The sequence below is a fragment of the Ipomoea nil genome, unplaced genomic scaffold, assembly GCF_001879475.1.
Source record: "Ipomoea nil cultivar Tokyo-kokei standard unplaced genomic scaffold, Asagao_1.1 scaffold2749, whole genome shotgun sequence".
NCBI classification, from domain to species: domain Eukaryota; kingdom Viridiplantae; phylum Streptophyta; class Magnoliopsida; order Solanales; family Convolvulaceae; genus Ipomoea; species Ipomoea nil.
The window spans coordinates 625,233-639,301 of NW_017619177.1; the positions used below are offsets into that span (position 1 = coordinate 625,233).

The following is a 14,069-nucleotide window of genomic DNA, read 5'->3' on the forward strand; positions in this document are numbered from 1 at the left end:
ATTCGGTTGATTGTTAATCGTTGTATTAGTTTGTAAATTGTTGTGTTGGTTTTTTGGTTTTTAGAGAATTTTGTACAGGATATTAATTGTTGGTTTTAAAAAATTAAAAAGAATAATAACAAAAACACAATTTTTTGCAGAACATATTTATTTTTTAAAAGAAATTCCGTGGCACCCTCTCAGGGTGTTGCGAAATTTTGATTATTTTTTAATAATACTTTCCGCTACACCCTCAACTAAGAGGGTGTAGCGAAAAGGCTTGATTTTTTTTTTTTAAATGACTTTCCGCTACACCCTCAACGGAAAGGGTGTAGCGGAAAATCAATATTTAACGAAAAAAAATTAATATTTTTGGCTTTTCACTACACCCTGTACGGGTGTAGCGGAAAGTATGCACTTTCAGCGACACTGGATTTCGCTACACCTATAAGCGGATGTGGTTGTTTATACTAGTGGTATCTCTTCTGCAAGGATAGACTCAAGGAAATCATACTAATCAAGTTTCCACCAGTTCTGCAATCACAGTGAGTAAGGCTGGAATGAAGCCAAATTTTACCACCTTGCCAAATGATTCAAAAGAAGGCAGGTTTACTTCTAAATCTCACATTAATGCTGTCTTGAATTGTTCAAATGTGTGGATCTTGGACTCAGGAGCAACTGATCACATCACATACTCTTTAGAATATCTTGAGAAGTACCACAAAACTCATGGAGAAAATGTGCAGGTCACACACATAGGGGAAGTCAAATTATTCCCTAATTTGATGTTGAAGAATGTTCTATGCATACCTTCTTTTACTTTCAACATAATATCTGCCACTAAGTTGACAAAACAAAATGACTGCACTCTTGTTATGAAGGCTGATATTTGTGATATCAAGGGGCCACATGGGATAGTGGATGGTTTTGCTAGGGTTAAAGGAGGACTCTATCTACTTGATCACCCTCCTGCCAAGAGAAGACAGTATGCTGACTCTGAAAATTATTGTAATAGTTTATCTTTTCAAATGTGGCATAATAGGTTGGGGCATTATCCCATAAATAAGATTCAAAACCTAAATGGTGTTGAACAAGTGCAATTTCATAAATCCATTGATTTTGTTTGTGACATCTGTCACCTTGCCAAGCAAAAAGGATCAGTCTTTCATGCCAATAATACAAGAGCTTAAAAGAGTTTTGATTTGATTCATTTAGATGTGTGGGGTCCTTTTGTTGTTGCTTCTCTTAAAAAGGAACAGTATTTCTTCACTATTGTTGATGACCATAGCAGATTTACTTGGATACATTCGATGAAAAACAAGTCAGAGGTCAAAGGCATATTTTAGAATTTCTACTCTTACGTTGACACACAATTCTAAGCAAAAATCAAAGTAGTGAGGTCTGATAATGGAACTGAATTCTCCATGGACTCTTTCTTTAATGAAAAGGGAATTGTGCACAAAAAATCATGTGTATACACACCACAAAAAAAATGGTATTGCAGAAAGAAAACATCAACACATTTTGAATGTAGCAAGGGCTCTCAGATTTCAGTCTGGGGTTCCTCTAGATTTTTGGAGTTATTGTGTTCTACATGCTTCATATCTCATCAATAAACTGCCCACACAAGTGAATAATGGGAAAACTCCATATGAGCTCCTGTACAATAAAGCTGTGAATTATACTCATCTGAGAAGCTTTGGCTGCTTATGTTTTGGTGGTACTACTCCGCAGGGGAGGAATAAGATGATGCCAAGGGCAAGGAAGTGCATTTTTTTTGGGCTTTCCAGCCAATGTAAAAGGCTATGTGTTGTATGATATCTCTGACAAATGCATTTTTATTTCCAGGGATGTTTCCTTTTATGAGGATATCTATCCTTTCAAAGAAAGAATGTCAGAAAATTTTCACATCCAGAGGCTCAATCCAACCTTACCTCTGGTCCCTATTGATGCAGATATTGTTCCAGTCACACATACAACAGATCACAATCATGCTGAAACACCAAATCCTGAGCACGATCCCATCTATGATGACAATTTGCCAAATGTTGAGTCCAGAAGTGGAACCGATCCAATGAATAATACAGATAGGTCCACAACAGACCATGACACCAATTGTGGGGAAGGGACAGAAGTCTGTCCTTAGATGAGGAGTTCCAATCAGTTAGAGTCCAGAAGGTCTGGAAGGGTAAGGAACATTCTTACAAAATTACAAGATTACTATTGTCAATATATGATTCAGACTAATACACATAGGAGAACCTCCCCACACTCTTTAGATAATGTTATATCCTATGATTCTCTGCCTCTTAGCCACAAGATTTGTGCATCATCTATTTTAACTGCACATGAACCATATTCCTATAATGAGGCTGTTAAATCTGAATTAGGGAGAAAAGCTATGGTGACTGAAATAGAGGCTTTGGTTGCCAACAACACTTCGATATTGACAGATTTTCCTGTTGGTAAGACTCCTATTGGATGTATGTGGGTGTTTAAAATAAAACACAAAGTTGATGGTTCAATAGAGTGGTATAAGGCTAGACTTGTGGCCTAAGGATATACTCAACAAATGGGAATAGACTATACTGAAACTTTCTCACCTGTTGCAAGAATGGCTACAATCAGAATTTTTCTAGCTGTGGCCATTGCAAGGGGATGGGACATTCAACAGTTGGATATAAACAATGTTTTTCTTCATGGTGGTACATGGTGTTACCTCCTGGTTTTCACAGTGATAAACCAAAGCAAGTATGTAAGCTACTGAGATCCTTATATGGCTTGAAACAGGCCAGTAGACAGTGGAATGCAAAGTTGACAAAAGCTTTGCTAGAAAATGGTTATCATCAGTCCACAGCTGATCCCTCCCTATTCACAAAGACCTCAGGAAGTTCCTTTACTGCTCTTCTCATTTATGTTGATGATATCTTGGTGACTAGGACTGATTCATCACAGGTCATTGCCCACAAACACTTTTTGGACACATCTTTCAAAATCAAAGACCTTGGTTGTTTAAACTATTTTCTGGGAATTGAGGCTTTTAGGAATACTGATGGAGTCAATCTGTTTCAGATGAAATACACTTTAGACATCTTAAAAGAGAATGGTTTCTTGGATTCTAAACCTGCAAAAAAGTCTAGCCACTACACATTTGAAGATCACTAGCTCAAAAGGTGTTCTGCTTGATAATCCTAAAATTTACAGGAGGCTGATTGGCAAACTCCTGTATCTAACAAATACTAGGTCAGATATCTCACATTCTGTTTAACAGCTCAGCCAATTTGTTGATAAGCCCACCACTGCTCACCTTACTGCTGCACACAGGGTGCTTAGGTTCCTCAAAGATTCACCAGGAAAAGGAATGTTTTACCAGAAGGGATCTCAGTTCGAACTGCAAGGGTTTTCATATTCTGATTGGGCAAATTGTCCAGAATCTAGGAAATTCATCACCGGATATTGTATCTACCTTGGAAGCAACCTGATTTCATGGAAAACCAAAAAGCAAGCAACTGTTTCAAGGTCCTCCTCAGAAGCTGAATATAGAGCCTTAGCCTCAACTGTCTGTGAGATCCAATGGCTTCATTATCTCCTAGCTAATTTGCAGGTTCCTCTTGATGTTCCTACATCTTTGTTCTGTGACAATCACTCAGCCATTGCCATTGGGGAAAACCATGTTTTCCATGAACGTACAAAGCATATAGAAATAGATTGTCACATTGTCAAACAAAAGGTTAATGAAGGGTTGATTAAGCTTCCACCAATTCCTTCTCAGAAGCAAATAGCTGATGGTTTTACCAAACCCTTGCCAACTCCAGCCTTCAATACTTTCCAACTTAAGCTTGGCCTTCAAGATGTTCATGCTCCAAGCTTACGGGGGGTTGATGAAGGATACAAAGCAAAACAACTGAAGATGAAGGATGCAAAGCAACTGAAATAACTGCCAAGGGCAGTCTTGTAATTTCCTCTTTTCTTTCTGTTATAAATGCTTCCTTGCCTCATATAAAAGGATGGCAGTTATCTCTTTTTGGTGTGTGAACTCAATGCAAGTTTTCAATCTTCTTCTTCTTCTCTAAGTTTCATGTTTAGCTTAACATCTATAGCCTGACCTTCTGATTCCAACACCATGCATTTGCAAAAACGACGTCGTTTTAAATTCCGATTTAAAAAAAAAAAAAAAAAAACAATTTCGATTGACGTTAACGGCGTTATGTTGTGCATAATTTGAACTATACATCAATAACTTCATAACTATACATTCAGAATTGCATGAACATATGCATAACTACACATCCCATAACTTCATAACTATACATTCAGAATTGCATGCATAACTACACATTCATAACTATACATTCAGAATTGCATGTATAAGTACACATCCATAACTTCAGAACTATACATTCAGAATTGCATAACTACACATTCATAACTTCATAACTATACATTCAGAATGTGAAATCATAACTTCATAACTATACATTCAGAACTGCATGCATAACTACAGATCCATAATTTCATAACTATACATTCAGAATTGCATAACTATACATCCATAACTTCATAACTATACATTTAGAATGTGAAATTATAAAATTATGAACATATGTTTACGTAACTAACGACAATCGAAAATGATTTTTTTAAAAGTGAAACGACGCCGTTTTTGCAACCGTGTGCACCATGCACAACATAATTTGCCATTCAAGCTAAGTGAATGGTTTGATAACTTTATTTACTCAAAAAGTCAATTGAATCACTAAACTTTTAAAAGTTGTGATTAAATCCATAAATATTTTATTTGGAAGCATTGAAGCTCATGTTGATATCCTGTAATTATAGATTATTGTTTCCTTCCAATCAAACAAAGGAATTTGTTTGCCTTCAAAATTATGTAAAAATTAAATGAGAATATAATTATAATTCTCTCTAACCAAATGACCTGTTATAACAATTCATAAGCTATGATGCATGGCAAATCAATCTCAAGAGAAAGTATTCTTGTATATCGTACACGTTTTCCTTTGGAAACTCTTAAAAGCGTTATATAAAAATCTATTAATAAAATGATTTAGAAGCTCATATCAAAAGGTCGCTTTCGTCGAGTGGTTAAGGCGTGTGCCTGCTAATTGAATGTGATCTTTTGAAACGAAAATGTATTTTAAGCACGCACTTCATTTTTTCTGTAATGAACCCAGACGTCAATAATGAACGTAGACATCAATTTCCTCGAAAAGCTTTCAAATAAAAATAGTAGGTTGACTGGTTGAGATTGAATCAATCTTGGCAGTGTTATCACAAGATATAAAAAATTATTGTTTGGTTGATGTGGGGCCCGTCACACGATCAAAAAAATTACATTTTCTTGTTTAAAGGACGAAGTGTTAAACCACCACGCCAATCATGTTGGTTAAAAAAATTACGTTTTCACAAGATGGGCGTGTTGACAGGTTTCTAGAGTACTAATATGAAATTTCAATACTCCTTAATTAGAATATTCATTCCCTGATAAAATAAGGATTCTATTATTTTCCTTCTTAATTGGTAATTTGATTTTTAAGTTTGGATTAGTGCTTTTAGAATTTTTTATTTATTTCTTTTTTTGTCCATACGAGTATTTTTACCTATGCGATGCACGGAATGGAATTGTTGTAATATATTAAGAATATTTAAATCAATATATAATTATTTAAGAGTTAATTTCACCAGAGATCGCTTATCTTTCCTGACAATTCCATATTTAATCCTAGACTATAGTTATTAATTATTACGATTTATTCTATGTTATAATTCTTACGTTAATATTCTTACTATTATTATTAACACTTAATTACTTTTAGATATTATTATTATCACTTATATTATTATTATATTATTATATTATTATATTATTATATTATTATATTATTATTATTATTAGTTTCTTTTCGAGTACTTGTTAGTACATAATGGTCGTGAGGAACAATAATAATATAATCATAATTAAATATTCTTGTATTGTATTCCGTGAATCACAATAATAATATAACAATAATTAAATATTCTTCTAGGATTTCTATTACCATCATTAATTATTGCCTAATTTACCATAATTAAATAATTTGACCAATTATAAAGAAAGATTATTAAATAATGCACGGGACAATTTTTGAATTAAAAAATTTAAAAATTCATTAATAAAGCATAAGGTTCTCATAGTTTTTTCTTAGAAACTACTTAATAAAGTATTTTTTTTTAGAAATTGATGGGCCAAACAGACTACAGCAATTTGCGGTGGATATATCTCGAAAAAAAAAAAAAAATTTGTCCAAAACGGACAACCGAGTCAAAAGTTATGTCATGCCGAACTTTTAACACTTTACAACTTAAAAAAAAAAAATGTCGGTTCAGCCGGCGAGGCGGCCGCAGAGGAGGCCGATTCCGGCCTTTCTCGCCGCGACCAGCGGCGCGATTTTTTATAACACTGATATATAGTATACATATAGATTAGAATAGGAATAGTATTACACAATTTTATAACATTAGAATAGAATTTTAACCCAGAATTATTGTAGAAATCAATATATTTTATTAGGAAGAGAGATTTTTTTAGGAATTGGGCGGAAAGTTAAAATTTCAAGATTTTATATATATATATATATATATATATATATATATATATATATATATATATATATATATATATATATATATTATAGATTACAAGAGGAATTGTATTACACTATTTTATAATATTATAATAGAATTTTAACTATACACTATTTTATAATATTATAATAGAATGTTAACGCAGAATTATTGTACGAATAGGAAAGTAGAAACCAATATATTTTGTTAGGAAGAGAGATTTTTTAGGAATTGAGCGAGAAATAGATAGATTTTTTTTGTTGAATGTTACTGGCTCTATTACATTGTAGTATCTGTTCATATACTTTCTCAACCTACTGAAATACAAAGTACCAATAACGCCTCCACTGAGGCTCAAACTCACAACCTTCCAAATGGAAGTCCAACCCCGGTACCGTTAGACCACATAGTCCTGGTAGATAGATAGATTGTATTACCCTATTTTATAATATTAGAATAGAATTTTAACCCAGAATTATTGTACAAATGGGAAAGTAGAAATCAATATATTTTATTAGGAAGAGAGAGTTTTTAGGAATTGAGCGGAAAGGTAAAATTTCTGGATTTTGTTTTTATATATAGTATAGATTGTATTACACTATTTTATAATATTAGAAAAGAATTTTAACCCAGAATTATTGTACGAATGGGAAAGTAGAAATCATTATATTTTATTAGGAAGAGAGATTTTTTAGGAATTGGGCGAGAAGTTAAAATTTCAGGATTTTGTTTATATATATATATATATATATATATATATATATATATATATATATATATATATATATATATATATATATATATATATAGATAGATAGATATAGATGGGTGCTTTGAATGTCTTTATATTATAATAAATTGTCTTGATTTTTGGTTTTGTATTTTTAAAACTTTTATTCTCATTATAGGATCATACATAACCTGTTAATTGCAGGTATATATAATCTGTTAATTGCAGACACATAATATGAATATGATTTTGAACCAGAATCTACAATGCATAATGGACCCTGGTCCATGATATAAATTATCGTTTTTATGTTTGACATATAAGAAGCTTTGGACAAGTGATATATATATATATATATATATATATATATATATGTTGGAAAATTAAATGATGAAAGCCTTTATGGTCCACCTCCACCCCTTGACTTTGTCATTGGAATAATGGAATGGAAATTGAATTCAAAGAATTATCCATTTCATTATTCCAATAGCGCACCGTGCGCTCCTCTGTGTGGAGCAGCGCCAAAGGCGCTAGAATGTGGACAAATCAATGTGTCCATTATGTGGGTGGGATGGAGGGGCTGCTTACTATAAATAGCAGCTCCCAACATCGTTTCAAAACACACCTTGAATCCGAGTCATTTAATATATTCTCCTTCTTCCTCTCTTCGTCTGAGCAATAGTGAGGTTCGCCTACGCGATTGCTAGTGCAAGCTATCCGTAGTAGGTTTGTGTAGCCGGTCGAAAGCGTGCCAGGGTTCTAACTGCACCGTTACCGGGCAAATAACGCTTTTAAGGTAGTGTTATTATAACACGGAACAGATTTCCTTTCAACCATACACCAATAGTGTCTGTGCTTCTTAAAAGGCTTCCAGATCGGGCGTTGGCGTTGCGATTTTCCCCAACAGTTAAAAGCGTTAATTTGCAACAGTCAACCTTTAGCATTATGACACCTTCTGTCATACCGGATCTATCAAAGATCACCGCGCTTGATGGGAGAAATTACAACAGATGGGCTCAAAGAATGTTTATTCTTTTTGAACAATTAAAGTTGGTTTACGTGCTACATTCAGTTGCAACTGAACCTACTCCAACAGTGTTCTCTCCGTTTGGTGCTACAAAATGTAATCATGAACCTGATTACACTCCGGGTGAAGAATCGAGAGAAAGCAGTCCTGAAATAGATTACATTCCGGGTCAAGAACCGGGTGTAACTCTGATTCAATTTAGAAATGACAATGCGGCAGCCAGAGGATACCTGCTGTCACAAATGAATGACGATTTGTTCGACATCTATGTCAAACAAGATTCGGCAAAAGTCATTTGGGAATCACTGTCAGAAAAGTACGGTGCCAATGGAACTGAAAATCAAAGTGTCAGAACCGTCTACAACGAAAGGAGTAGAAAAATCAAGAAGTTTAAAGGAAGGTGTTTTGCGTGCAGAAAGCAAGGACACCGAGCACACCAGTGCTACCGTCACAAGGGCAATACAAGCAAAAGTCAATCTGACAGAGCAAGATGAGTATTGAGTCCTTTTAAATAAATAGTTATTTTGAGTAACTATGTTTGCTCTAGTTCTAAGGGTTCGCATGAAGTATGGTTATCTAAGTTCTGAATTCTAGTTAAGCTGTCTAGATTTTGATTACTTAGTAGTACTTATTTCTTTAGTATTTTGAATACTAATGACATTGATTGAAATAATTCGTGCATAGATATTGCTCAAACTTTTTACTAAAATTAATTGTATAAAAATAAGAGCATATATCATAGGCTTCAATTGTAATTTAGTGAGAACATGGAAAAGTCATCATTCTTGACCACTCTGTCTAGGAAGATGGTTTTTAAGTAAACTTCGGTTTCACCACTCGACCTGAGAGTTTTTAAGAAGTAGGGTGTTGATCATGCAGGCTAGTTAGAGTGCCACTTGATCTTTACCTGAAATGAGGATGACTTTCATATGTTGCTAATACAATCAAAGCCTTGCAATAAAAGTTGTTGAAGTACTGCAATAGTAATATTGATCTGCATCCTATGAATGCTTTATATGAGTTTTAAATTCCTTTAGGGAAGGAAAAATTATGCTAGTGGCAATTCTGAAGTCTCATTGTTGAGAGACATTCCGAATAAATATGAACTCAAACATATTCCTAGTTAAAGGGTAATTGTGATCAATTGAGATAACCAAGTTTGTTGAAACTGTTGAGCATGTATCAGGCAAAGTGCGAAGCTTCTATAATGCTACACAAAGCAAATCGGCAAAACTCAGTCTACAAAGGAGCTAAAGTTGAGCACCAAATATTAGTCTGGGTAAGAGATCAAATACGTTTGACAAAATTATTTGTAAGTGTTGCATTGTGGGGGTAATAAACTCCTTATATTTTCATCAAAGTTTCTCTGTGGTATTGAGAATAATGATGAAAGAGAATGTTTCATGTTAAACATGAAAATCTCAAGGGATTATTTACGAGTAAACGAAGTACTCGTCAAAATGCATGTAAGTTTGGTCAAAAGAATCAACTTACTTGAGGGCTAATTATGAGGATTAGTCGTTGACTCGTTGGAAGGACTTGAAGTCCAAGTGGTAATGAATTCGTGGTGAATCCCACTTCTGTGGTCAAACGAAGCCATGAAAAGAGTTACAAAATAGTACACTAGTTGGTCATTCCGACAGTGTGTGTACTTGTGAGGTTGAGCTACAGCTCTTAATGAATACATAACTCTTTGAGAAAGGGTGGTTTTGTTAAGACAAACCTAATGAATTCACCGCATAATGACATGAGTACAAAGTGCTCTTGGTGTCTTATACTCAATTGGGATGGTCTATGTTGAGATAGACCTAAAAGAGATCCCTAACTTGAGTAGAAAAGGGCTAACCGCCTCTTATGAAAGATAATGGGATTATCCCAAGAAGCTGAGTGGCTAAGAAACATGGAGATAACCGTGTAATTGTGGGAGTGTCCATCACCTTCACCACATTGTGATTCACAAACTGTCATTTGTGTTGCGCAAAACAATGTCTACTATGGGAAACGTAGACACATAAGAGTCAGACATGAGTCTGTACGGCAGCTAATAATATATGGGGTAATCACAATGGTTTTTGTGAGATCTGAAAGGAAAATTGCAGATCATTTCACAAAGGGCCTAAACAGAAAGGCCATCCTTGACGCATCAAGGGAAATGGGTATGGGACCCATAAATACTCTGTAGCCGATCATGGTGGTCTGCGATGAGGTAGATTTGACAGAGTTGAAGGTCTATCCTAGAATAGACCTAACAGGGGATATCTCAGGGTCGTGAGTATGACCTCATGAGATTCAAGGCGACCAAAGCAAATTAAGTGCGTTGAGTTCAAACTTTGTCTATTCGATGAGTTCAAGATCAAATTCACTCCCGTCTAGAGAAGTACTTAATGTCACTATATGACAGTTCAAGTTTTATACACTGGCATGAAAATTTGTTTTGATCGTCATCAGGCAATGACAGCATCAGCCTAAATCCCTTTAATGGTGGGGGATTGTTGGGAGCGTTTAAAAGTCTGTTTTGTGATAGACTTTGACAGGGTAGAAGTCCATATTTGAGACAGACGTAACATTCTGTAATACTAAGGGTGTTCATAAGAAGTCAAAGAGTTTGACTTTTGTAGAACCTGCTTTTTGAGTTGGTGTGTGCATTAGAGTTCAAAATTTATCTAACCGGTGAGTTCAAGATTCACATCACTCCCGGGAAGAAAATTACTCAGTGTCACTACGTGTCAGTTCAAGTTCTCAAACACTGACATTAAGATCAACTCATTTGTATTGCTCAGACCTTACCCGTTTCCTTTCCTCTTTAAATTTGTGGGGGATTGTTGGAAAATTAAATGATGAAAGCCTTTATGGTCCACCTCCACCCCTTGACTTTGTCATTGGAATAATGGAATGGAAATTGAATTCAAAGAATTATCCATTTCATTATTCCAATAGCGCACCGTGCGCTCCTCTGTGTGGAGCAGCGCCAAAGGCGCTAGAATGTGGACAAATCAATGTGTCCATTATGTGGGTGGGATGGAGGGGCTGCTTACTATAAATAGCAGCTCCCAACATCGTTTCAAAACACACCTTGAATCCGAGTCATTTAATATATTCTCCTTCTTCCTCCCGTCGTCTGAGCAATAGTGAGGTTCGCCTACGCGATTGCTAGTGCAAGCTATCCGTAGTAGGTCTGTGTAGCCGGTCGAAAGCGTGCCAGGGTTCTAACTGCACCGTTACCGGGCAATTAACGCTTTTAAGGTAGTGTTATTATAACACGGAACAGATTTCCTTTCAACCATACACCAATAGTGTCCGTGCTTCTTAAAAGGCTTCCAGATCGGGCGTTGGCGTTGCGATTTTCCCCAACAATATATATATATATATATATATATATATATATATATATATATATATATATATATATATATATATATATATGTATATATACTCGTGCTGTGGTGTGTCTCTCGTGCGGTTGTGCGGTTAAATCTGAGCCATTGATTTTGTCTAAATTAACGTCTATGATCTTGCCTGATAAGTGCGTCGATCTAAAGCTTTAAGTGCGTGATTTTTCTTTTTAAGTTTGTGTACTTAAGGTACACCATTTTAATGCTTAAGGTACGTCGTTTTGTGTTAACCGCACAACTGCACAAATTATAAAGTAAGATCTAATCAATTAATTATTAATATGTTAATTGAATTCAATAAAACTATTACACTGCAGGACTTTTTTTAAGGACCAGTCGTGTTGGAGAACCTTGAATTGTCTTAAAATTTACTATTCTTATCGTTTCAGACAAAAGTATATAAATATTTACTATCTATAAGCTATGTATTTGTTTTTATTTTAATGATCCTTTTTGTTTTAAATGGATGCATCATGAATGGCCGGCATTGTAAATTACTCATTTGCTTGTTTCATTAGATCCTTCATTATTTCATGTGAACAAATGGAAAGTTCAACGTCGCTGGTAGTTTAAAAATGCTTTTAGTCACAATCACTGTACTATATCATTTGGTTTGAACAAATAAATTAAATAATTAAATAATAATAATAATAATATATAGTATATATGCAAATTGACAATTCAACTAACAGTAATTAATTCCATAATCATTAACAATGCGTAAGAGTACGGTGTACCGAGTACATACGGAGTACCGAGGGAAAAAAGACTGAAATAGGATAAAAATGTTTCCCATTTCCCAAAATATGACAGGTTTTTTTTTTTGGACAAATTTGTGAAAACTTCGTTTGGGACATGCGTTTTAGGCATGTCCCAGTTCTTTTTTTATTTTTTTATCCGTTTCCAAAGACGCAAATCTCATTTGCGTCTTTGGTATTGTATACCTCAAACGCATTAGGTAAATGCGTTTGACGTATATTATTAGTATATGGTAAAACGCATGTACGAGATGCGTTTGGAGTATTATACGTCAAACGCATCTCGTACATGCGTTTTAGTCGCCGGTCAGTTGCCAGAGACTGAGAATTTCTTTGAGTGGCGGTGCAAGCGCTCCCGTCGAAGTTGGCACGCGGGGAACGATCGGATCACTCTTAAAGAAGGAAATCGAATATTTCAGAAAGCTGGAAATGAGTTTTCTTGCGGCAGATCCCCATTGAAGCCTCAGAGCTCTGTGGGTGGTGGTTCTTCATCTTCATGGCCTGGTTTTGGGTTCTTGATGATGTTGAAATGGAAGAAGAAGAAGAGAAGGGTGAGTGGAGGAAGAGGATTACAGAGTGTTTGCTCTCTGGTGGATGTTTCTGACACCCATAGGATGAACAAAATCCGAGGATTCAGCTATGTAAATCTTAAAGCTGATTCAAAGAGATTCCAGGAACAAACAGTTCTTTCATAGTTTTCATGTCAGGTTCTTATAAGTTCTAAGCACTTTACTCTCAGCTTTCTTGTTCTTTTTCACATATTTCATGTGTTTGATTCATTGCCCATCATTTGATGGTTTTTTATAAACCGGAAATTAAACATTATCGATCACACACAATATCCTGAAATTCACCTGGAATTTCTGGAATTACATATATATATATATATATATATATATATATATATATATATATATATATATATATATATATATATACTAGTTTTTTTACGCGCATTGCGCGATTGAGACAATGCCCAATATTTTTCTTAAATAAGTATTTTAAAGTATATCAAGGCAAGATTATATTAGAATTGTTCATGCATAGATAATTGTATTTTTGTTGCAAAGGGTTCTAATATATTTAATGAATGCACATATATACAAGATCAATGAATGAATCAACGGTACCAGTCCTTTAGGTGTTTTGCTCCGTGTTCATTTAGTTCAACCATTATTGTTGAATAAATTATTATGGATAAAGAAATTCCTAATTGAAGGAATTTAGATGTACTAAAAATTTAAAATTGATTGGTAAATATGATGTAACCCAAAGATCAAAATGCTAAACAAAGTGTTTTGGTTATTCAACAGTTTGAAGCAACAATTTGTTCCAAACCACTAAAAATACAAACATTGCAATTTACAATATTTTCATAACGTTTTTTAAAAGAATTTTCCAAAAAACATCTATATTTAAAAAAAATTATTATTATTAAAACAATTATTATTATTATTATTATTATTATTATTATTATTATTATTATTATTATTATTATTATACGTAATATGTATACCCTTAGGTCATTTTAAATGTTAATTTAAACAACTAATTTTTTA

At 34.2% G+C, this 14,069-nt stretch overlaps 1 protein-coding gene across 1 annotated transcript; it reads left to right on the top strand.

Moving 5' to 3' along the window:
• The first annotated feature begins 539 nt into the window (after nt 1-539).
• On the top strand, nt 540-3,916 carry LOC109156630. The gene is made up of 6 exons (XM_019304483.1): nt 540-964; nt 1,828-2,113; nt 2,222-2,462; nt 2,562-2,668; nt 2,770-2,934; nt 3,251-3,916. Exons 1-6 carry the CDS (start codon nt 540-542, stop codon nt 3,914-3,916), a joined length of 1,890 nt encoding a protein of 629 aa, XP_019160028.1.
• Nucleotides 3,917-14,069: the final 10,153 nt, after the last annotated feature.